We start from the raw sequence: 27,006 nt of genomic DNA, 5'->3' as shown, positions 1-27,006 counted from the left end.
TTAGCTGATTTGATAAGTTTTCGATAGGTTGCCCTGTACTTGGTGAATATTTAGTGACAGAGACGTTGCTAGTAAATTTTTTTATGTACAGTTAGTAGTGAACGCATATTCTTGGCTGATATGCGGATACCTTTGGTAGTCCAGGGTTTGCGATGTTTTGGTTAATTGTATTTATAATAGATTATTTATAATTAGATATTACGGAACATTAAAAAAACTTAAATTCAGTATTTAAAACGTAAGTATATTTAAGTTAAAAATATATACCACAGCTTTGACCAACTAATATTGTTTATAATTAATGTTTTTAATTTTAATTTTAAATTAATCACTTTGACATTTATGTCAAATTTCCAGTAAACGTTTACAAACTTGTCACTACTGGCGTTCGCGAATTTGTAAATATCCCCTCTACGTACGAGCTCACAGCGTATAGGTATGTAAAAGGCTTGTCAGACAAATTGGAAAGGATAAGAAATAAGTACACAAAAACATATAAAACAACTAACACTCTGAGGTATATCCTGTCCAAAACCAAACCCTACAATACACAAAAAGATCCAAAAACTGCACCTATAAAACACCCTGTAAATGCAACAATTTCTACGTGGGAGAAACTGCAAGACCATTAAGACTTAGTGTCAGCGTAAACGTGCATGAAACATACATCAAGGACAGTGACATCGAGAAATTAGGCCAGGGTAATAAGACAAAAATATACCCTGTTCGTGACACTCGAGCAGCCAGGGTACTGAAGCGTTTTTTCGACAAGTAATACCTATAGGAACAAATTGTAACTATTTCCTGCGTAGGATCTGGCGGCCATTTTTATTTATAAACAATTAACTGTCAAAAAATAAAACAGTGAAACTTATGATTTTTTAGTACAAATATCTTTGAGATTATGGAAAAAGCTTTAAAATGGCATATTACAAAGTTTGATATACTCATTTATTGTTAATATAATTGCGAAAAAAGGTCGGAATTGCAAAAACAATTATTTTCGCAATAACTGCTGTAAAAATTAGTGTACAGATTTGAAATTTTTGGCAAATGAGGGTTCTTTGGTGCTTAATATGTGATAAAAATTTCAAAGCGATTCATTTAATTGTTTAAATTTTATTCGAATTGTTTATCTCAGTGAGCTTTTTTTTGCACTAACATAAGTCAGAAAAAAATGACGTTAGAACCATTCCACAGGTGTCAAATGGAAGAGCATGAACTATATTTTCAACTTGGTTTAAAAAAAGCGAATAAAAAATGCATTTATTAGTAATAAATAATTGTGCAAAAGTATCGTAAATCTTTCCTTATAAACTTTTTGAATAACTTTTTCCAAAAAAATTAACTTTTTTACCCTGTTTTAAGTGCACAACTACCAAGTAATGTTATTTATATCATAATTGATAAAAAATTGTAATAAATATATATAATTTCTTATATAACAAAATAAAAAGTTTATAAGGAAAGATTTACGATACTTTTGCATAATTATTTATTACTAATAAATGCATTTATTATTCGCTTTTTTTAAACCAAGTTGTAAATATAGCTCATGCTCTTTCATTTGACACCTGTGGAATGGTTTTAACGTCATTTTTTTCTGACTTATGTTATTGTAAAAAAAATGCTCTCTGGGATAAACAATTTGAATAAAATTTAAACAATTGAAGGAATCGCTTTGAAATTTTTATCACATATTAAGCACCAAAGAAACCTTATATGACATAAATTTCAAAACTGTACACTAATTTTTGCAATAGATATTGCGAAATTAATTTTTTTTGAAATTCCGACCTTTCTTCGCAATTATATTAACAATAAATGAGTATATCAAACTTTGTAATACGTCATTTTAAAGCTTTTTCCATAATCTCAAAGATATTTGTACTAAGAAAACCATAAGTTTCACTGTTTTCCATTGATTTGAAAAAAAAAGGGAAAATGCCATTTTTTGACACTTAATTGTTTATAAATAAAAATGGCCGCCAGATCCTACGCAGGAAATAGTTACAATTTGCTCTTATAGGTATTACCTGTCGAAAAAATGCTTCAGTACCCTGGCTGCTCGAGTGTCATGGAAAAAACCTTATTACCCTGGACTAAATCCCAGATATTATGCAGGACTTTATTCTGTCAGTGTATAGCTTTATTAAGTATGCCGTATCCCTTTTATTGATTAAAATGTAATAAATTACACTACCTATCGTTTTATTAAATTCATTACTTATAGTTCCCCACAGTCCATATTAAAATTATTATTGTAGCCCTTGGGTATTACCTACATTGATTATCGATATCCAAAACTATCCATTAAAATTTCCACAAACTAATTGCGACACATCGGACATTTTACAACTGTTTAAGGGTCTTTAATTTATTTATCGACGTCAATAAAATGTTCTTTGTGTTTAATATCCGAGTTTCCGTGCTAAATTTTTGTAGAAACTTCTCATGCTTTCTTGGATACGTTATAATAAATTATATTAGTACCCTATATTTACATACACTTTTTTCGTGAGCTGGATAGCTGGCGAGTATAAACACGCAAGAACTCTGTATAAATTATTGCAAAAACAGATTTGGCGTGCCTGGAAAATCTTGGCTGGAAACCAGCATTGGGTTAGAAATTTCTACTTTGTATAGTACATAGTAGTGAAGTTACAATAAGGATGAAGTTGAAAAAACGTTTACGGGGGCTATTTCATAATTATTTAAGCAAAATAAATAGTAAACCGGATAGTTAACTAGGAAAACAAGATCAGAGGAAAAAATACAAAATCATTATACATTACCAGAGAACGGCAGTTCCCGTCAGTGGTGCACAATACCCCTACATGCGACACTACATAAATATACATGAAATTTTAGATTTTCTAAATCTGACTGAATTGAAGACTGGGCCAAACCCCATCTTAAAGTTTAGGAAAAGACTCGCCCATCCATATGCCAACTCTCCATTTTGGTCCAAGGGTGTGGATTTTACGGTTCTTCCCATTTAGGGTCTGTTTTTCGTTCTCGTCTTCAAAACTCCCAAAAATTTCAAAAATTTAAGTCCGAATTTTGCGGCTTCTGATAGTACTGATCATTACCTTTTCAACGCATGTCTGATTTTGAAAATCGGTTATACCATTCAAAAGTTACCGAGCTCAAAAGTATGACTCAATTTTTATTTAAAAAGGGGAAAATGTTTGTGAATATGTATGTATGTATGTGTGTGTGTGGAAAAGCTACACCGATTTGAATTCTTTTTAGAGGGGGTCAGGGCCGATTCAGAATCGGTGTAGTTTGTGACTTTTGACCACCCGTAAGCCATCTATATTTTTTGGGTGTATATATTGTAGGTTCAAGGAAAGAGAGAAAAGACGCAAATACACCAAATCAAGAGCGTTGAGTTAAGTTTTCAAATGGTGCCTAAGCGGTCAGGATCACACCTACACTCGGCTCAGTATAGCCGAAAAACTGAAAAAGTAAACTTTGAAAATTTTGGATTTTCGACAATTACTTAAAATTTCAACATACGAATTGCGCCAATAACGAGCGTTTGTAGGACGACTCTAGACGCGTCTAACGGTGTATACCTGATATCTGGGATAATTCGATTTTTAAGTTATAGGCTTCATGAATATGATCAAATCTATTTCTTATGGGAAAAACGGTTTTTCAAGCTCAATAATGCCTGTAATACCTTTAGTAATCATACTTGACTTTGAATACATCAGATACTACTTGTCAATACGTTTCAAACTCATGTTTAATGATCAAAATCGGTTAAGCCGTTCAGAAGTTATCGAGCTCCAAAAGTATAATCCATTTAATCATTATCGCCGAAATGGTTTATGTAGTTGTAGTGGTTTCGACGCTAAGTTTAATCAGAATATCCGAGTTCATTTGCCGGCCATAATTATTAGGGTGGCTGGGATATGCTGGGATATGGTATGTCAACCAGACATGCGTATACGTCGCAATTGATTTCTCTGCATCTCTGAAATTGTATTGAAAACAAAGCCTCTCTCGCTCTCGTACCAACAGCATTTATGAACTAAAACTGGTTGGGCGAAATTTGACTTTCACATAGATTGTAAATTCTCGTATGGATTACCTTTAGGAACAATTTTAGGAGATGATCACATAGATTGTCATAGATTGTAAATTCTCGTATGGATTACTTTTAGGAACAATTTTAGGAGATGACAGTGGCGGCTGGTCTGTAAGTGAAGGGGGAGGTCATATCCGGTGGTTCAAGATTTTTTTGGAAAAACAATACCTACAAATCCCATTTTAAATAATTTCTTATTCCATCATCTGTATTGGTTTCTTATACCTTATTTTGCAATATGTTGTTTAAATTTAAGCGGATCTTTATTTGACAAGTAAATATGAAATAAGTAAAAGGAACAAGTCTTCATTACTAATTGCCAAATAAATCAGATAAATAGTATGATATAATATATAATTATAACAGCCAGAATATCAACAAACTACTTAAACTCAAAACCTAAAATAAATAAAAACTTACATTTTTATGCGGATTTAAAAAGTAAATCGATTCTTCTTCAATTTAATTTCATTTGGCGTTGGAGTTCATTTATACTAACCACTACCGACATTTTATAAAAATCTATAATAAAATAATATTAATCTCACGAACGCACTTAACTTAACTTTGTAATTTCCGAACTAATCTTACTCCCTGCTTAGATAGTCACGTCTCAACCGTAGATCTACGGTCTACGGTCAATGACCACGATTTGGTACCAACTTGCATATAAGAGCGTATTTTCGTGAACGTTCGGATTCCCAGTGCTGTATTCTCACAGTGAGGTCAAATAAATTTCTTGACCATCGTGAATGTTCGTATTTTGCTGTTTAAGAGTAATATTGCGGTAGTTTCAATCAAAGATAAATTTGGCTTTTCGGTACCGTCAAACAGCTCGTATTTCATGTTTATTTATCGGTAATCTTTTCGCGGCATCTTTGTCGCTATATTTTACAACAACAAAATGACTGAAAAGTCAATACAATTAAAGCAAAATTTAACTTTGAACGATACTATTGTATTCCGAACATTTTTAATACAGAAAATTTTCTTTTTTTAAGGAAATAATTACATTATAATCGTTTGATTGTACAATTATTACAGGGAGGTCATTGACCAATTGACCTAAAGGGATAACCGCCACTGGGAGATGACTCATCGGGCTTATCGTACGGTATTCTTAGCATTTTTTGGCTCCTGATTTTTTTGGAAGTACAATAAACTCAGACTTCAGACATTCTGTTGGTATTTCTCAAGTTGTATATGTTGTTGAATAAGGACAGTAATTACAAATAGTAAATAACAATAATTAATTTTTACAAACAAAAATTTAGCTAACAAATATATTCAATTGACCCTCTGGTCGCAACTAAGAAATTGGAAGGATTACTATTGTAGGATTTGATCGGACATTCCTACACTAGATGTTTATCCGTTTGTCTTGCAGCAGTGCAATCGCAATTTGGAGAGGGTATTTTTTTCCACTTGAAAAGAGAGTAGAAGAACCTGTTACAGTTTGTTCTTATTATTATTATTGTTTATTGTTTATTCTTATTACAGTTTGTTCAGTCTAGCCCAGATTCGTCGTGGTTGGTCGAAACCTCCTGGATTGCTTGTAATACATGGCATATCCAGGATGTCAGGCGGTACATTCTTCTTCCAAGCGTTAAATTTTCTATAATCCATTAAAACAGCATGTTCTCGCCAGAAGTGTGATGGGACTATTGTTTCAGTTACAAAGCCTCTACAAAAATATATCCGTTCCCACCTCTATACATCGTTTAGTTTTTGTAAAAAGTGGCAAGTTTGTTATTTTGAAAGACCACTAATATCTAATTTGTCTTCATTTTCCTGTTGTGGAAAGCAGTCTTTTGTGAGAAGATCCATTGTACAAGGGTTTTGGATTTTGGAGTTTTGGATTTTGGTCTTATGGTTTTTGGTTCCGGTTTTTGTTGGCTTTCCTGCATATTTTCCATACCTGGAAACTTTTTGTTTCTTCAAAGTAAATTGGTTTACTTTCTGGTTGGAGGCTGTCTGGAATCCTCAAGAATCACTTCGACCAGGTCAGAGGTGCCTTTAACTTCACTCACTAGAATCAATATGTAGCATCAAATAGTGTCTTCAACTAAATCGCGTACAAGTCACAAGTCAATACTCAAAGTTCTCCCGGGGTAACTACCCTTAGTGTCGGTCGTATAAATAAAATCTTGCATTACTATTTGGTGTTTTCATTATCTGAAGAGCAGCCTCCACTGAGCCTAGAATTATACATGACCTCTCCTTCTTTCCCGACCAAATTATTTCAGAAAGAAATCTGTTTTAATTTTTTTCCTTTTTCTGGCTCTCTAATCCCACCTTCTTTTTAGTCTCTTGTTTTTCGAGCTTACTTAGCCGGTGCTCTATTCTATTCTTCTCCCTTCCTTCTTCTCTATTTTATACTTTCTTCACTTTCTTTCCAATTGCACACTAACTTCGACTATCTTCCGAGTTTAGTGTAGTACTATGTGACTCAGTGCTGGTAACTAGTAGGTTGGGATGGCCTTGATTGTGCCTGATGTAATACGCAAAGCCTGGTTTAATTGGGTGTTGACACACACCCCTGCACAGTACTTTGCAATGGAATACAAGAGTCCGAGTGCTGTCGATCTAAGTGTAACCTCTGAACCTTATGTGGAACCTCAAACATTCAAAAATGCATTACGACAATAATACACCTTAACCTACTGGAGATCTTAATCAAACATGGGAACATACAAAACAAAGACATGGATTATAGAGGCAATAAATACTACAAATCCTACAGAAAAAGCAGATATTAAAAAACATTTAATGACTGAAGAGATACTGAACTTAGTAGAAGTAGGAAGAAACAACACATCAAAAAATCAAAACCAACAGAAACATAAAAAAAGGAAGCAAACGTAGGTATACATCAAATAACCTCATCGACCAGAATTAACAACAATAATAACATCACAGAAATATGCAAACAGCAAAAAAATATGCCGCCCGTCAAACTTCTAAAAGAACAAAGTTTAAACCAAAATCATTAAAGATCTACAACTTGGGAACAACCATCATCAATTCAAAGGGTCTAGCAGCGACACACCGTGTCTCATACTAACCATAGATACTTTATCAAAGAATCTTCCAAATTTTTGGCTATTGGTAGGTGTCTTGAACTGAAACAGAGAATCATAAAACATAAAATGGTAAAGTGTCATTAAAAATTTCAATGAAAATAATAGCTTAAATTGTTTGCTCTAAGGCCCTAGGCCTACAAGGCTTGTTGTGCACTGCAACTAATAATAAGAATTTATTTTATTTATAAATTGTAACTTTTCATTTTCCTTTTGTGGATGATTAAGCCTGTTCTGAATTTTATTCTAGAGTTGGCGGTGATCTTCGAATTTTCCACCATTTTTCTTTCACTTTCTTTTTCTGATATTATATATATATTCTCATCTGGTATTCATACATCTTATATTGTTTTCAATATTTCTTTAACATGTCTTCTATTTGACTTATGACTATATTTTTAAACGTAATACAAAAATTTTGAATTTGTTACAGATTTTACAAGGTTTGTCCTTCATCCATCGTCACGGATTTTTCCATAGAGATCTTAAACCGGAAAACATTCTATGTTCAGGAACAGAAATGGTGAAAATAGCAGATTTTGGATTAGTTCGGGAAATCAGATCTAGGCCACCGTACACTGACTATGTCTCCACTCGATGGTACCGAGCGCCAGAAGTCTTACTTCACTCAACTACTTATAGCAGTCCTATAGATCTTTGGGCATTAGGATGTATCGCAGCTGAAATATATACTTACAGACCGTTGTTTCCAGGTACTACGGAAACGGATCAATTATATAAAATCTGCGCTCTAAGAGGTACACCTGATGAGGTTAGTAACACGAGTTGTCTAATGTTCTTAAGCTTAAACCGACCAAGATCACGTCTATTCCGGTTGGAGTGTACACGGTTTTTCTTCTTCTTCTTTCTAGCGTGGTCGATCATGCTAGTAGGCTACTGCCTGTTCATTGTAGTGTTGCCCAAAATCGGTCTTGGTCTTGCAGTCTTGGTCTTGTTCTTGCGTTTTCGCAAGACCAAGACCAAGACCGCTTTATTTTAGCAAGACCAAGACCAAGACTGACCGTGCAAGACTTGAGCAAGAACAAGACTAAGCCTGCGAGACTCTTGCGTCTTGCAGTGAGGACTGAGTGTCGTTTTAGGGAATATAGTAGTTCGGGTATATGCTTAGAGACTGTCAGACGTAACAAGTATGTAACAAAATTTTGTAAAATTGGACTTACGCGCATTATGAACAATACCAGCAATATCAGCGGAACCGAGACGATGTAAATTGATCGTAAATAACAAAATAATAAAACAGGTGATGGAAACGGAATACTTCGGAATAAAACTGTCAAGCTACGGAAAAGTGGAAGAAGAAGTACAAAAACAAGTGAACATGACGAACAGAGCAGCAGGATGTCTCAACAACACAATCTGGAGAAACAAATACCTCACAGTGGAAACTAAAACCAAGATATATCAATCAACAATAAGACCGATAATGACGTACACAGCGGAAACCAGATCAGATACGGCGAAAACACAAAGACTGCTGGCAACAGCAGAAATGAAAGTCTTACGAAAAATAGCAAACCAAACTCTAAGAGACAGAGTAAGAAGTGAGCAAATACGAGCGAGATGTGGTATAGAAGAAATAAACATGTAGACCAAAAGAAGCAAAATAGAATGGAACCGACACATGCAAAGAATGGCAGGAAATATAATAGTATGAATAGCAAGAGACAAATCTCCAAATGGAAGAAGATCATTGGGACGACCGGCGACCGAGGAAAAAATGGTCAGATAATTTCAATTGAGGTTAACAACCGAAGTAAAATAGGCATTGAGCCTATTTATAAAGTAGGAAGAAGGTCATAATAAATTATTACAATGTAATAATAAAATATTTTGTAATACAATCTTTCCAACAGACGACGCCGACGCCTTCGCTGTGAAATTAACTGTAATTGTCTAATAGATTTTGAGAATAGTTGTCCTTTCATAAAATAATCTTGTGTTGTGACGCCGACAGTAATATCCTATTGAAACTTTTTAAAGATATGTCATCTAAAGCTGATAAAAAGTTTAATACGACACCCACTCAATTGTTTTTCCTCCTTATCAGTTAGTAGGATTGTATGAATACCACATCGTAAAGACTAAACAACGTTCTTATAAACTTTTTGCAGAGTGTGCAATTATTATATCAATTAGTCAAACACAATTCCTTTCTAAGTAGACAGAGAATGTTCTTTAATATGTCAATTATTTGTTTTTTTTTGTTTTAACCATGTTTTAGCACATGTAAGGTTATTGAATGCAAATGTTTATTAAGAAACAGACTGACTCCCGCGGGGCAAGGTAGATAGCTCCGTTAGTGAGAGTATAGGCAGGGATAGTTTAGATCGTGGGTTCAAACCCCACCCGATGTGAGTTGTTTAGATATTTATTAATTTGCTTGGTTTTTACTATGTCTACAACAGGTTGAGGCAGATAAATGGCCTATTAGAAATACCTCGAGAACTAAAGGCAACAGTATCATGAAAATTGGAACGAAGGGGTTTTAAAGAGTGATCTATTTAATGAAAACACTTTCATCGATTTCCTACTTTCGGTTATACCGGAAATTGCTAATAACTTCGTTTTTTTGAATGGGACACCCTGTATATTTTTACATTTTTAAATTTTCCTTGATGTCTTCGTTGTTAAAATATAAGGTTTTGTAGTGTTATATAGGGTAGTTTAAAAGAGAATTACCTACATTTTCTTTCTTAATTTCGTATCAATATTCACATCCTGTAGAATTGTAGTAGTTTGACATCAAAAACTCTATTTATGTTCAAATGATTTGTAATATAGTCTACTATTGTTAAGAATTGTTAGTATAGCTAATTTTTAATTTTAGAATACAGGGTTGGTCGAAACTCGTAATTAGTATTTTCTGAGTTTTCTTAAATGGAACACCCTGTATTTTAGTATTGTAATGAAATGATATGTTATGGTACTTTATTATTTCTTAAGCATTCCCTATACCTAACTGCTTTGTTTGTGAGTTATTGGTGATTCAAGCCAAATATTAATTGCAACAAAAAATACGTGAAATTTTATTAGGTTGGTCGTGAACATATTCAATCGCAAATACTTTTTCGGAAATAGATACATATTAATCTAGACTGATCCTAAAAATTACCAATAATGGTTGAGCTATCAAAATAATACGTAATTAAGATTGTTAGTGCGTTTACCAATTAAGCACAAATTAAGGCTGTTAGGTATAGAGAATGCTTAAGAAATAAAAAAGTACCATAAAATATAATTTCATTACAAGACTAAAATACAGGGTGTTTTATTTAAGAAAACTCAGAAAATACTCATTCCGAGTTTCGACCAACCCTGTTTACCAAATTCAACATTTAGCTATACTAATAACTTTTAACAATAGTAGACTATATTAAAAACCATTTGAACATAAATAAAGTTTTTGATGTCAAATAACTACAATTCTACAGGGTGTGAAAGTTGCTACGAAATTAATAAGAAAACGTAATTATTTTTTAAACTACCCTATACAGGGGTGGGCAAAGTGCGGCCCACGGGCCGCATGTGGCCCTTTAGACATTTTCTTGCGGCCCGAGGAGAAAAAGTGAATTATTTTCATTTCAAGATTTTTTCTAATTATTGCTAATATTGATAATTAAATATAGATAGATAATGCAGCTATTAATATTATCACTTTCGCAGCGGGTAATTTTTTCGCAAATTTTCAACATAACACGGGCAACTATTTGGGTTTTTGGCACAGAGATTTATCGGCTCCCTCAATTAAATCCATGAAATTTCAACAAATGAAAATGATATTTTCGAAGTAGTCAGGAACTGTGTGGAAAATTTTGAATTAACCGGTAACCACCTAGTAAGAGTAACAACTGACGGAGCGCCAAATTTAAGAGGAGCAAATATTGTAACGTTGAGAAAACTTAAAGATTACGTTCAACAGTTTCCAGAACATGATGTATTATTCTTCACTGCATAATCCATCATCAGATATTGTGCAAAAATCTTTTGCAAGTGGACAACGTCATTTCAATTATAAACAATATTGTTAACTGTATTAGTTCAATAGAATTAAATCATCGTGAATTCAAAGCATTTTTGGAAGAGTTATAGACAGAACATACTGATATACAATCTGATATTCATACTGATATACAATACTGACATACTGATATACAATATACTATACCACAATCAACAAGCATATTCGATAATTAAGTTTAGAAAAGGTTCTTAAAAGATGCTGTGAATTAGGGGAGAAAATTATTTAGAAATTAAACACTGCTACTTTGCTAAATTTATGTGTTGATCGCAAAATGAAACTTTTGTAATGAAATTCAAACTATTCATTAATCATATAAAAAAGAAAGAATTATTCCAATTATTTCCCAGTAGTTTTGTTTAGTCCGGATCTGGATTGTTCTTGTGATTAGAAGTTGCGTGGTTTGGATTTTAAATGTGAGATATCTATGTCAAATATCAAAAAATATACAAGGTGGTTCTAAAGTTATACTTCCAGAAAGACATGGGCAAAATCGATAAAACACCCTGTAATTCAGTTATAAAAATCATTGAGGCAATAAATGTAGTTATATCTAGAACCGCCTTGGTGACCTCTATTCACAATTTAAGTATTCCCGTTTCTCAATGAAACACCCTGTATATTTGCGGCAAATACCCTACTTAAATAAGTGCGAATGTGGTATAGATGGGTAGGGATATGGTTTGAAAATTTTGAAATTTTCTATTTTTTTTATTTTGTATGAAAATACATAATTTCAAAAATATTCTCTGAAAATTTCAATTTGACCGTAGGAAAACTACCAGAAATACAGCATGTTTAATATCCCTTCCTTCGACTCGCTTTGCAGCAGCTTGTTGAGCGTAGTGAGAAATGTTTAACAGCTGTTCCATTTTCTTTTGTAAATTACTCTGCGATTTAAAAACATATTCCGATGTGCATCACTTTACGATTTGACAGACAGAAGAAATTGAAAATAAAAGTTGTTAAAACTAAACGTTTTTCTCAAAACTGCTCAACTGCTTTTTATAGGCGGTGGACATTGTAACTCAAAGGCTATCTTGACAGATCCACCTGAAATTTTTCATATATTTTCTTTAGACGTTTCGTGAGGTATTAATAACAAATGTGTTGATTTTCACTCTTTCGGTATTTTTACTTCTGAGTGATATCAAAAACGCAAAAATCGTCAAAACTAAAAAAAACTCGACAGTGTTATCTCGAGAAACTCATAAGCTAATAAAATATTTTTGAATTTTTTGTTTCATATGATAAAATAACGAGTTCTGATGTCTACTGAAAAATTCATTTTGTTTAGGTGTCGGTAAAAATTTGCCACCCTTGGCTTATTTTTCGATAGTTCTAACCATAGTTTAAAACAAATAATAATTCTACCATAGTTTCAAACAAATTTAAAAAAAATTGCGAGACATCCTCCCCCCCCCCAAAGTTAAAAATTCGAAAACATTGCGGCCCTTGGTAATAGACCAAAAACCTTTTGTGGCCCTTATTAAAAAAAGTTTGCCCACCCCTGCTTGTATAACATTACAAAACCTCATATTTTTAGAAAGAAGACATTGAAGTGAATTCAGAAATGTAAAAATATATAGGGTATCCCATTTAAAAAAACCAAGTTATAAAGAACTTCCGGTATAACTGGAAGTAGGAAATAGATAAAAATATTTTCATTAAATAGATCACTCTTCAAAACCCCTTCATTCCAATTTTCATGACTCTGTTGTCTTTAGTTCTCGAGATATTTCTAATAGGAAGTTTATCTGCCTCGCCCTGTATGTCAAGTCAAACTGAAAATGTACTTACACTGTTACGTTGTTCTAAAATCTAAAGTAACGTTTAATAAATAGCAATATGCTAGTGGGTAACTGCGAGACTTGCAAGATTCTTGCTGCAAGACCAAGACCGGGAGTGCAATACCAAGATCAAAACCAGGTGTATTGGTGCAAGACCAAGACCAAGACTCTCGAAGTCTCGTCTTGGTCTTGCATTTGGGCAACACTAGTTCATTGCCATCAAGTCTTTCCCGGACGATGAGGTCCAGCATTCTCCCTATCGTTTTGGTGTTCTACCCTGTGGTCTTTTTGGATTATTCGTTTTTGCCCTTTTAACGAGTCTGCTGTCCTCCATTATCGTTATATGTTTGTTCCAATATCTTCGTCTCTGTCTGACCCACCTTCCTATGTCCTGTATTCCACAGTTTTGTCTGATGTCTTCACTTCTTATTCTGTGGCATAGAGTTTTGCCATGTATACTTCTCAGTATTGTCATTTCAACTGTTGTCATTATTTGTAACGTTCGATTTGTGTCTGGTCTTGTATCTGCCGCATATGTTATAATACGTCTTACTGTTGTTTTTTATATTTTGACTTTGCTTTCAGTATTTAGATATTTGTTCTTCCATACGATTTCTTTCAGGCATCCCGAGATTCTAGCTGCTTTCATTGTTTTTTCTCTGACCTCTTTTGAGAGATTTCTTTAGCTTGTTATTTCCGCTCCAAGATATTTGAAGTGGTTCACCTGTTCCACAGTTTTGGAGTCAATTTCTAATTTGCATCTTATCGGTTCTTTGGAAATTACTAGCCACTTAGGTAGTCTTCTCGGTGTTGATGAGCATATTTAGTTCTTTAGCTTTAGTATTAAATGCATGCAGTAGGCTTTGGAGATTGTCTTCAGAATCGACGATAAGGACAGCACCGTTAGCGTAGCAAACGACTCTAAGGGTAAGAACAGAACAAGTGGGTAGCGGTGGAGGTGGATGTGTAGGTCGTGGTCGATGTCGATATCCATGTAAAACAAACACATTGTAGTGAATGGAAGAGAATAGAGCAGGTAAGTCGCGGTGGAGGTTTAGCGCGATTCCATCTAGGAGGTTTACATCGATGATTTTGAAAATAAAATGAGTTTGTTTTACATGGATGTCTACTGCGCGGCCTACAAGGATTCTTTCTTGTGACAGTGCAGGTGACCTCCTTGCTATGTGCGGTCGACATCGACCGCGACTTAACTAGTAGCATCCACCGCGACCTACACCTCCACCTCGACACACTTGTTCTGTTCTTACTCTAAAGAATATGTGACCCATCTTAAATCCAGCTGTTCTGAGAAGATTTTTTATTATTATGTCCATTATTAAATTAAATATGGTTGAGCTCAATGAATCGACTTGACGGATTCCTGTATTTATAACTATGTCTTATGTTGTCAAATGTCCTACTCTTATTTTTGTTTTACTTCTTCTTTAAGTACCGTCTCCCAATCGGAGGTTGGATATCATCATCACTATCTTGACTCTATCTACCGCTGCTCTGAAGAGTTCTATAGAACGGCATTTAAACAAGTCCCTTAAATTCTTCAACCATGACACTCTCCTTCCTATACTTTCTATACTATTTTATTTTACACTGTTTGTTATTATCGTGTACTAGGTTAATTAGCTTGTAGTTTAGCTCTTTTTCTATCATTATTTCTAACAAGTCTTTCATTCGCATTCTGTCAAAAGCCTTGGTCATATCGACGAAACACATATACAGGGTGTCCAGAAACTCTACCGACAAACGAAGACAGAAGATTCCTCAGATAATTTTAAGACAATTTAACCCAATTCACCTTGTCCGAAAATGCTTCCTAAGGGAGCTAGAGCTCTTTTTTTTTTAGTTAGTTATCTTTATTCCAAAAAATCACAAATTTACAATAAATATAATTTTAACAAATGTACAAGAACATAATGTGATTTTAGCCTAAGCGTTGGAACCGTCTAGATCATTAAAATTTATTAAAAAGAATTCATCCAGACTATAAAAAACATATTGACCTAACAATTTTTTAATTTTTTTTTAAACTTACATATTGAAAGTACTTTAATCCCAGTGGGCAAATGATTGTATACTTTAATACCGGAGTACAATGGACCATTTCGAGTACGTCTATAATTATAATTGGGAAGAATTATATCTTGCCTGCGTGTATTGTGACTGTGTATGTCAGAAGGTTTTAACAATTCATGTCGTTTTCTATGTATAAGCAGAGATATCTTATAAATATAAATATTAATAAGCGTCATTATTCCATGATCTTTGAAGAGAGGTCTACATGAAGTTCTATTTGTTAAGTTGAATAGTGCTCGAATTGCTCGTTTTTCAGCCACAAATGTGGATTCTGCTGTGCTAGCCGCGCCCCAAAATTCCACACCATATTGCATAATACTTTGAAATTGAGCAAAATAAACTATTTTTGCCACACAAAAATTTGTATTTTGTCTAATTGCTCTTATGGCATATGTAGCTCTGCTAAGGGTTTTATTAAATTCAGTTATGTGGTAACTCCAATCAAGTTTGCTGTCTATGTTTATGCCTAAAAATTTAATTGTATGACAAGAAGTAATGCTTTCTTGATCTACTTTAATAACAACATCTTCCACATTTTGATACAAATTAAAACGGATACTTTGTGTTTTACTAATATTCAGAACCAATTTATTGGCGAGAAACCAGTCTGATATCTCTTCAACTGTAGTAGCGGCACAGGATGTTAATGTATCAGAACTATCGCCTTTAATTACTATACTCGTATCATCTGCAAAAAGTGAAAATGTGGTATTCGGGAAACTAGCTACCAAGTCATTGATATAGATAAGAAACAGTGTTGGTCCTAAAACAGACCCTTGTGGAACTCCACACTGAACTTCTGCGAAATTTGAATAGGATGCTTCACAGCTACTATCAGAATTATTTATTCTAACACACATTTTTCTGTGTGATAGGTATGTCTGAAACCATTTATGTGGTGTACCTCTAATGCCGTAGTAGTAGATCTTGTCCAGTAGTATTTGATGGTCTACGCAATCGAATGCTTTCGATAAATCACAGAAAATACCAAGAGGATGGTGTTTTGCTTCCAAGATTTTATGCACATTTTCGATTAGAGAAAATGCTGCATCTGTAGTACTCATATCAGATCTAAAGCCATATTGAGAAGTTGTTAGAATTTTATCATCATCATTCTCTTTGCCTTATCCCTATGCGGGGTCGGCTTCCCTAATTGCATTTCTCCACACAATTCTATCTTGGGCCATATCAATGTTAATCCCCTTTACCAACATGTCCTGCCTTATCGTCTCCCCCCAGCTCTTCTTTGGTCTTCCTCTCCTACTCCTTCCAGGAATCTGCACTTCAGCTATTCTTCGTATTGGGTGGTTAACGTCTCGACGTTGAACATGACCAAAACATCTTAACCTATGCTCTCTCATTTTGGCATCAATTGGTGCCACACCTAGACTTCCCCTAATATACTCATTTCTAATTTTATCCTTCTTTGTCACTCCACTCATCCATCTAAGCATTCTCATTTCCGCCACATGCATTCGCTGTTCCTCTTTCTTTTTCACTGCCCAACATTCAGTTCCATACATCATAGCTGGTCTTATGGCTGTTTTATAGAATTTTCCCTTCAGCTTCATTGGAATTTTTCTGTCACACAACACACCACTCGCTTCTTTCCACTTCATCCATCCAGCCCTAATTCTACTGCATGCATCTCCATCTATTTCTCCATTACTCTGTAATACCGATCCTAGGTACTTAAAACTATTGCTTTTTACAATCATTTCACCATCCAAAGATACCATTTTATTTGTAGTAGCTCCATCTTTAAATGAACATTCCAAATACTCTGTTTTTGTCCTACTAAGTTTTAAACCTTTTTCCTCCAGAGCTTGTCTCCACTGTTCCAGTTTTTGTTCTAAGTCTCTTTCACTATTTCCTACTAACACGACATCATCAGCATACATTAAGCACCATGGAATGTTACCCTGTATTTTCGCTGTTATCTGGTCCAAAACTAATGAGAATAAATACGGACTAAGCACAGAACCTTGATGCAATCCTACTTTCACATGAAATTTATCAGTCTCTCCCACACCTGTCCTAACACTAGTCGTTACTCCCTCATACATATCCCTCACAATCTTTACATATTCACCAGGGACTCCTTTCTTATTGAGTGCCCACCACAGAATCTCTCGAGGAACTCTATCATATGCTTTCTCAAGATCAATGAATACCATATGAGCGTTTGTTTCTTTACTCCTGTATTTTTCCATCAACTGCCTTATAATGAAAATTGCATCTGTTGTTGATCTACCCTGCATAAAGCCAAATTGATTCTCGGATATTTCGGTTTCTTCACGTATCCGTCTATCAATTACTCTTTCCCATATTTTCATGGTGTGGCTAAGCAGTTTTATAGCCCTGTAGTTTGTACATTGTTGTATATCTCCCTTGTTTTTGTAAACAGGTACCAGTATACTGCTTCTCCATTCGTCTGGCATTTGTCCAACTTCCATAATTATATTAAATAGACCTGCTAGCCACCTTGTTCCTGTCTCTCCCAATGCTCTCCATACTTCCCCAGGAATATCATCTGGTCCTACCGCTTTTCCTTTCTTTATTTTTTAAAACGCTTGAGCCACTTCCTCGTTGGTTATTTTGGTGACCATTGCTGCTACTGTCTCCGTTGACTCTACAGGCTGTCTGTCAAATTCTTCATTTAATAAGCTGTCAAAGTACTTTCTCCATCTCTTTTTGACATCCCTTTCGTGAACTAGTATTTTATTATTTTCATCTCGGATACATCTAATCTGATTAAAATCTTTTGCTTTCTTTGCTCTCTGTTTGGCTATTTTATATATCTTCGTTTCGCCTTCCCTGGTATCAAGTTGATCGTATAGGTTTGAATACGCTTCTGCTTTAGCTTTTGCTACTGCTACTTTCGCTTTCTTTTTGGCGACCATATAGTTTTGAAGATCTATGTCCGATCTGGTTTCTTGCCACTTTTTATATAATTTTCTCTTCTCTTTTATGTTTCCTTGTACTTCATTTGACCACCACCAAGTCTCTTTATCTTCAAACTTCTTTCCTGACGTTTTCCCAAGTATTTCAATAGCCGTCTCTCTAATAATATTGGCCATTTTTCTCCAAATTGTGTTAGGGCTTCCTTTCATGTTCCAACATATTTTTTCTACTATTCTTTCCCTGAATAGACCTTCCTTCTCATCTTTTAGCATCCACCACTTGATTTTTTGTGGTCCTCTCCGATATTTTTGTTTAGTTTCGCTTTTTACTTCGATGTCCAGAACAAGCAGCTTATCTTGTTGGCTTACTGTCTCACTAACTATTACCTTGCAGTCCTTGCATTCACGTATGTCTTCTTTCCTTATCATGAAGTAGTCTATTTGGGATTGATGTTGTCCACTTTTGTAGGTAATAAGTTGAGTTTCTCTCTTTTTAAAGAATGTGTTAACAATCGCCATATCCAATGCTGTTGCTAATTCTAGCATGTCATCTCCAGCTTCATTTCTAGTTCCAAAGCCTAATCCCCCATGTATTGTTTCATATCCTGTCTTGGCTTGGCCCACATGTGCATTGAAATCACCTCCTATTATAACTTTCTCCTCCGCTGGAATATCACTCAGTATGTCTCCCAATTGATCATAGAAAGCTCTTCTTTCATTCTCACCCAGACCTGTTTGAGGAGCATACACACACACAACATTCAATACCTCTTTATCAATTACAAATTTCACTGACATCATTCTATCACTCGTTCTTACAACATCTACTACGTTATCTTTCATTTCACTATCAGCAATTATACCAACTCCATTTCTAGTGTTAATTGTTAATTAATTAACTCCCTACATACCACAATTTATATCCATCACCTAGTTCTTTCGCCCTTTGTCCTTTCCACCTAATTTCTTGAATACAAGCAATTTGAACTCTTCTTCGTTTGAGCGCATCCACTAACTCCAGACTCTTACCTGTAAGACTACCAAGATTCCAAGACCCTATCCTGATTTTTCTAACCTGCAATGGTGTTCCCCCTGAGATAGTCCTCACCCGGAGATCCGAATGGAGGCTCATTTTACTTCCGGAACATTTTACCTCAGGAGATGCCATCATTTCAGTATAAGTTTTTATTTCGTTTGCAGAAGGTCTTTTCATTATTATGGCCTGAAAAGATTTTTGGATATTTGATGCCTGAATGCCTTTTCTATCAGCACCATACCCTGCCCTGTCCTGCACGTTTAGCCAATACACCACCACTGCAACCAAAGTGCAGTATTACCCCACACCCGCCTGCATTTTTCTGTATAGGCCAGGATCCCTACTGTAAGGACTGCCCTATAAGCCAATGTATTGTTGCCCGTATCCCGCCACTAGGAGGCACGTACTTCATTCGGGATACAAGTTGTTAGAATTTTATGTTTATTTAAAAAAAGAAGTAATTGTTTATTTACGCACCATTCTAATAGTTTTGAAAGCGACGGTAATAGAGACACTCCGCGATAGTTCTCCATATTACACCTATCACCTTTTTTATGTACAGGAATAACTACCGATTTTTTAAAACATTTAGGAAATATTCCGTTTTCAAGAGACAAATTAAAAAGAAAAACTAAAGGCCTACAAAGGGTATCAATATTTTCTTTTACAAGGGTAATTGGAATTTTGTCAAGCCCCGCGGATTTCTTTGGTTTTTGTGACAAAATGCACTCCCTGACATCAGTTTCTATTAAAGGTCCAAAAAACAATGAACTTACATTATTTGCCGGCAAACTCTGCAAATAGTTATCACTAGATTTTTTACTTTTGATATTAGGAATAATACTTGATGCAATGTGTTGAAAATAAGATTTAAATTCTTCTGCAACTTCAGTTGGATTTGTGATATCAATATCATCTTTTTTAATAGATATATCGTTCTTAACTGTTGTGTTTCTTTTGTTAAAATGTGAAATTAAATCCCATGTCGCTTTAGATTTATTATTTGAGGAGTTGATTATACCGTGGAAGTACTTATTTTTTGCCTCTTTAATTATTTGTTGTAACCATCGACAATACGTTTTAATGTAGTTTTTTATGGTAATATTATTTGTATATTTTTTTAGTTGTAATAAGAATCTTTTGTTTTTTGACGATACTTTTATTCCGGGAGTTAACCAACCTTTAAAATTTCTTTTGTTGTGTATTTTTTTACGTTTAGTCGGGAACGCGTATTCGAAGGCCGAACCAATTTTTTCATTAAAAACATTATAAGCTACTTCCACATCTGATATTTCATATACATCATTAAAGTCGCACTGACGAAGATACTCAAGAAATTTTAATTTATTAGTTTGACAAAAGGATCTAACCAGATGATATTGATTATTAGCATCAGCTTTATCCACACTTATGGCTAAAATTTGAGCTTTGTGATTAGACACTCCTACTTCAAATGTAGACCCCTCAAATAATAGTTTAGGATTCAAATTAACACAAATATTATCTATTCGTGTAGCAGACGTTATTGTTACTCTAGTAGGTTCTAAAATAGTTGGTATTAAATTATACATTGTCAATATGTTTTCAAAATCAAAAACATTCCTATTCTTACAATCTAAGTCTATATTAAAATCGCCGCAAATTATATAATTGTAATTTCTGTATTTTAAATACAGTTCACTTAACAAATCGCACAACACATTAAAAAATATTTGCAAATCTCCCGAGGGGGGTCTATAAATACAAGAAATTACTAATTTTAAATTATGATTGTTTACAACGGTAAATTCAATTTTGTTATCTACTGAAACAGTTTCTAAATTAACAACTGGACTAAAATCAAACTTTTTATTAGAAAAAACGGCCGCTCCACCATGGGAATCCGTTTTCCTACAATATTTGTTTATTAATTGATAGTCCTCTAAAGAGTAGATGAAGATTGAAGATGGCGTCATGTAATTAGTTTTTCTTAAATACCTCCAGAACGCTTCTATTTAGAAAAACGAAAATTGGTATGCGTATTTACTTTCCAGAAATGAATCGACTCCACCCATTTCGTATTTCTAGTACCGGTCATAGGCGTCCGTTTTGGGAAAGAAAGTTTTGGTTTAGAAATTCGCAATGAATGGAATCGATTCATTTCTGGAAAGTAAATATGTATACCAATTTTAGTTTTTCTAGATAGAAGCGTTCTGGAGGTATTTAAGAAAAACTAATTACATATAGCCATCTTCAAAGAGCTCTAGCTCCCTTAGGAAACATTTTCGGACTAGGTGAATTAGGTTAAATTGTCTTAAAATTATCTGAGGGATCTTCTGTCTTCGTTTGTCGGTAGAGTTTCTGGACACCCTGTATATGCAGGCTTATATTCTATGGATTTTTCCGCTATCTGTCTGATAACAAAAATTGAATCAATGGTGGATCTATTTTTTCGGAAACCTTGTTGTTGGTTTTCCATGGTTTTTCCTGTATCAGTAATTTTCAAACGGAGTAGAGACACATTTTAAGTTTCTCAAGTAATACTTTATAATCAATTTTCTTAATTGCAGAATAAGTGGCCAGAAAGTTATCAACTGGCTGGAGCTTTAGGATTTAAATTTCCATATTTTGCCAAAACACCTGTCAGTGATGTAGTACCACAGGCTGGACCAAACGGTATTAACCTAATAGACGAATTATTAGAATGGAACCCTGGACATAGACCTACAGCTCATGGGGCACTCAAACACCAATATTTTCAGGTAATTGTATTTTTCTCAATATTTATCAATTAAAGGACACCTCACACGTCTTATGGAATGTGTAATGTCACTCAAATTCAATAAAATTTACAGGAAAAGATTCGTCTCGAAATTACACTAATTTCATATCATTGCGCTAACTCTGAATTTTGATTAATAACGGCGTAAATTGTAATTAAAATTTATGAAACTCACATTTTTGAAGTCCATAAAACTGTCATATTCAAAAATACTATTAGTCTAGTCGCTATTGAAAACAGCTTAACCCATCGTGAGCTAAACCGGTTAGAGGAACTATACTTATAAGTAGTATATAGATACCTATAAGTTAGCTGATTAGAGCCTTAACACCTGCAGATACGAGATAATTGCCTTAATACCCGCAGAAAGATTTATGAAGGGAGTCCGGCCCTGAACATGGTAACACAAACTGTGTTTACATTTTAGTCCCGAAAAATCATCTTTTTCATGGTAATTTATTTCCAAATAAACTTGAAAATAAGCAAAAAGTAATAGTATATAGCGCTAGCGCAGTTACCTTATGGAATAAAACAATGAGTTAATATTATTTTATTTATTCAAAACATTACAAAGCATACCGTTTGTCAGGTTAAGTGATGGCCGAAAGGCCAGTTATCAGAACTAGTTTTGGTTCTACAACTGGTTCATAATAACTAATGAGTTTAACAAATGATACCAGATCCAACCTAACAAATTAGTCAACAATCATGACTGACGATCAACAACCTCAAAACAAAACAACATATTCCGGTGTTCTTAACAATACTTCAATTCAGTTCCCTTCAAAGCACCAATCAATTTTATTTAATGCGCTGCCTGATACTAAAATAGAAGAGTACTTAATAGTACTTGGCGAAGTTGTTCATCCACGGAATATCTTATTTTCATCAAGACTATCAAATAACAGAATATGTATTTATCTCTCCAAAATTATTTATACAGATTCATCCAAAACTATTGATGGTGTGGGATCATCAGTTATAGATTCGAACACTATATTACAATTTAAATTATCTTCCACTTGCAGTATTTACTCTGGAGAACTATATTCAAATATGCAAGCCCTCATTCATTTTCGTACTCAAAAATTTTCAAAATCTGTCAAAATTACCGATTCTCTCAGGGCATTACATACGATAGAAGAGTTATATCCAAGTATTCCTGTAGGCATTAATAAAAGAACAATTACATTTCCTAAAGAACACGAGGCAGCAAATAGGGTTTATATGGGTTCCATCGCACATTGGACTTCAAGGAAACGAAAAAGCAGTCTTTCATACCAGAGAAGCAATACACAATGCATTTTCAGTTTTAGTGAACTTAGTGTCTGTTTCCGACTATAAATCGTTCAAAAGAAAAGTGATAAACAAATAGGAAAACTCTCAATACCTAACAGTATAAAAGCAGTCTTAAGACCACACTGTAAGCTTACAAATTATTTGAATAACATTAATGATTTAAACTTAAACAACTGTAACCATTGCTAACATTTTGTAGATAACCCGATCAAAGAACAATCTGACCCCAAAAAAAATAAAGAAAGGATGAAAATTTGGGAATAGGTAGTTGAAATTGTCTATTATTATATAAGAATAAGTTTACAATTCTACATCCCCTCCATTTTTCAAAAATGGAGGGGAATACCCCTTCTCGGGGGGTGAAAAAATAAACATTCAAAATAAGTCCGGAATTGGATAAAATGACCAATTCTAAGCAACTTTTGTTCTATAGAGTTTTTTCCCTAAGTCAATACTTTTCGAGTTATTTGCAAGTGAATACGTTCATTTTTAATAGAAAAAAACATGTTTTTTCTCGGTTTTTCGGAGATAATTCAAAAAGTAAGTATTTCAGCGAAAAAAATATTCTTAGCAAAAATATAGCTTATAAAAAACTTAAAAAAATAGTGTAGGCCCGAGGTCTATAGACCCAGTAGAAGCAGAGTTGTAGCTAATGAAAAGTAGGTTCTTCTTCATCAAATTCCAAATCGAATATTTCAATGTGAAATAACCCAAAAACGGAGCACTTTTCGGGGAAAATTAATTTCAACTTTTTTAAAGTGTTTAAAAAAAGGTTTATTTTTGTTTTTTGTAAAAACTTGTAGCATTAAAAGTAAGTGAGTTACGCTCAAAATATTGTTGGTCCCTTTTATTTTTTGGTAAAAAAATCGCGAAAATCACCCCCTAATTAGCATCACAAATAAATTTTATCATTTCCACTTCACAAGTTACTTTGCTTATGTATTATTTATATGATCTGTAAGTTTCATCGGTTCAAAGTGAGTTTTTGAAAGAGCTGTAGTTAAAATGGCTTGAACGAGTAACTAATCACGAGTTTAGGCAAATTTTGAACAGCCATAGCATAACCAATTTTTGTCTAACAAGAAAACAAAACAGCAAAAATATTTAGAAAAGCAAAACGTACATTTTATTACTCTTTAAGATTTTTGGTATTACTAATAAGTTTTAAGTTAATTCCATGAACAATTCCATTTTTTCTCAAAATAACAAAAAATGTTTTATTTTAAACCCAATTTTTTTCAAAAATGAGCACTTTGAGCCAATGAAACTTATAGATAATATAAACAATACATAAGTAAAGTAACTTGTGAAGCGGTAACGATTAATTTTATTTGGAAACTAATTAGGGGGTGATTTTCGCGATTTTTGTACCAAAAAATTAAAGGGGCGATCAATATTTTGAGCGTAACTCACTTATTTTTAATGTTACAAGTTTTTTTAAAAAACAAAAAAAAAGTTGTAATGAATTTTTCCCGAAAATTGCTGTTTTTTGGTTATTTCACATTGAAATATTCAATTTGGAATTTGACGAAGAAGAACCTACTTTTCATTAGCTACAACTCTGCTTCTACTGGGTCTGCAGACCTCACGCGTACACCATTTTTTAAATTTTTTTATAAGCTATATCTTTACCAAGAATACTTTTTTCGCTAGAATAATTACTTTTTGAGTTATCTGCAAAAAACCGTCCAAAAACATGTTTTTTTTGGTTAAAAATGAACATATTAACTCGCAAATAACTCGAAAAGTATTGACTTAGTGAAACAACTCTATAGAACAAAAGTTGCTTAGAATTAGTCATTTTATCCAATTCCGGGTCTATTTTGAACGTACATTTTTTCACTCCTGAGAAAATCTTTTTCACCCCGTATTTCCAAATTTTTGTAAAATGGAGGGGATGTAGAATTGTAAACTTTTTCTTATATAATAATAGACAATTTCAACTACCTATTCCCAAATTTCCATCCTTCCTTTATTTTTTTGGAGGTTTTCGTAAAATTTTGTGTTCCCTGGTAGGGCTAAAACCCCATTTCTAATTTGTAAATTATGATATTGTTACTTAACTGTGAACATAATATTATGTAATAATCAAGAATACTATGTATTAGGTTTAAGTAACCATGTATTAATTACAGTACAGCTAATAACCCAAAGTGGTTGATGCTGTTCAATAAAAATAAAAAAAAAGATTTATGAACTGCCGATTCACAAAATCTCTTTTATCACTCTAACTCATGTATATACCCATTTGATTTTATGTTTATTTATATCAATTTACGTGGTTGTTAATCAAATTCATAGTTGGCGCAATAATATGAAATGATTGTCATTTCGAGACGAATCTATTCATGTGAATTTTATTCCATTTTAGTGACATTATTGTAAAGTGTCCTTTTATTGCAAAGAAAATTTGTGGATAAATGAATGAACGTTTTTTTAGGTTGGTCAATTTAGTGCTTTACAAGCAAACCGCCAAATCCAAGCCAACAGTGCCTTACAGTCCCATTCGAATGGAATTATTCAAAAAATACCTGCGCAAGCTTCTATAGATCAAGAAGATTCTCAAATGTATCCCAATCCTCAACCCCAACTTCAAATCCAAGCTAATGGTCGTTCTTTAATAAAGCAACTGTCAAACGCTAATCTTCCTCCTATGCAACCATCTGTGCAAATAAACATCCAGTCTTTGATTAAACCTATGGAGCCTGCGATGGAAAAGGCTAGGCTACAGGCACCGCCTATTGTGTACAGTTTTGGACAATCTGATTATGGGAGCAAATATCTGCCATCTGTTTTTAGTACTATGAACAATATGGGTAATAGAGTGGTTGTGCCTAATAAAAAAATCACATGGGGTATGGAAACTAATTTTGAGTACGAAGATGATTTTGCTGATATATTAGGGTAAGTATTAGGGTGAGATATAAACTACTCGTCAAACGTTGGAAAAGTTGGTATCGAAAAATTTAGCTTATTTTCATATCAAGTAAAAGAAACAATGCTATTAAATCCTTTTTATTCGCCAAAAATGATCAGTACATTTTTATCACAATAATTTAGAAGCCATGAAATGTGTTCAGTCTGTCTCTGAACTGTACAGAATTCTAAACAAGTTAAAGAGAAAAAGTTATGCGATTAAATAAACGTTGCCCTACCCAAACAGGACGCATATGAATGATACTAGAAATTCGAAATTTATGAAATCGATTTATCTCTGGAAGATAAATAGACGTACCAGTTTTCGTTTTTCTAAATAGAAGTGTTCTAGATTCTAGAGGTATTTAAAAAACTAATTAAAAGACACCATCTTCAAAGAATTCCAGCTCCCTTAGGAAGCATTTTCGGAGTAGCTACAGTTAAAATATTTCCAATTATTAATGAAACACTCTGTATTGTTTTGTTTCACTTCATTATCTTTTACTTTGTAATAATAGTGACGATTTGTGTAATTTCAGTAAACTGTAGGTATTTGTTATTGTTTTTTTCCTAATCTTTGTAAGCTTCGTTCATAAAATTATAAAACTTTCAGTGACAATAAAGCATATTTCTATTCTATTCTATACAAGCGTTTTTGCTTCTTTTGTTGAACATTTTTTTAGCACTATGCCATATCAGTGGTGGGAAAGGGCCCCGCGACAAACTTTGATATTGGGCCCCTGTAGGGCTAGTTACGCCACTGTATACTCAGTATACACCATTTTAAAGTAAAGAAACTATGCTTTCTTTTTTATTGCACAATGTATATACCTAACTGTACAATAAAAAAAAGTTATAATGAGAAATTTAAAAATAATCGTAAATAATATCAAAAATCATTAAAAGTATAAAACTTTGACAAACCATAAAATATCTTGCTTGAAGATAGTCATACAGCCTTCTACTACAATAGACCATTTTAAAGGTAATTG

General features: G+C 33.7%; 1 protein-coding gene across 5 annotated transcripts in view; it reads left to right on the top strand.

Moving 5' to 3' along the window:
• LOC114335237 (serine/threonine-protein kinase dyf-5-like) overlaps window positions 1-27,006 on the top strand; it is a 101,470-nt gene that overhangs the window by 57,665 nt on the left and 16,799 nt on the right. For all 5 annotated transcript variants that reach the window (XM_028285445.2, XM_028285444.2, XM_028285437.2 and 2 more), the window contains exons 4-6: window positions 7,613-7,951; window positions 21,588-21,779; window positions 25,539-26,002. In XM_028285445.2, the coding sequence (XP_028141246.1) occupies window positions 7,613-7,951; window positions 21,588-21,779; window positions 25,539-26,002 (995 nt within the window). The remainder of the gene's footprint in view (window positions 1-7,612; window positions 7,952-21,587; window positions 21,780-25,538; window positions 26,003-27,006) is intronic.

The sequence above is a fragment of the Diabrotica virgifera genome, chromosome 7 (assembly GCF_917563875.1).
Source record: "Diabrotica virgifera virgifera chromosome 7, PGI_DIABVI_V3a".
Taxonomy (NCBI): domain Eukaryota; kingdom Metazoa; phylum Arthropoda; class Insecta; order Coleoptera; family Chrysomelidae; genus Diabrotica; species Diabrotica virgifera.
The sequence above is the reverse complement of the archived record's forward strand: the minus strand, read 5'-3'. Positions and strand labels throughout refer to the sequence as shown.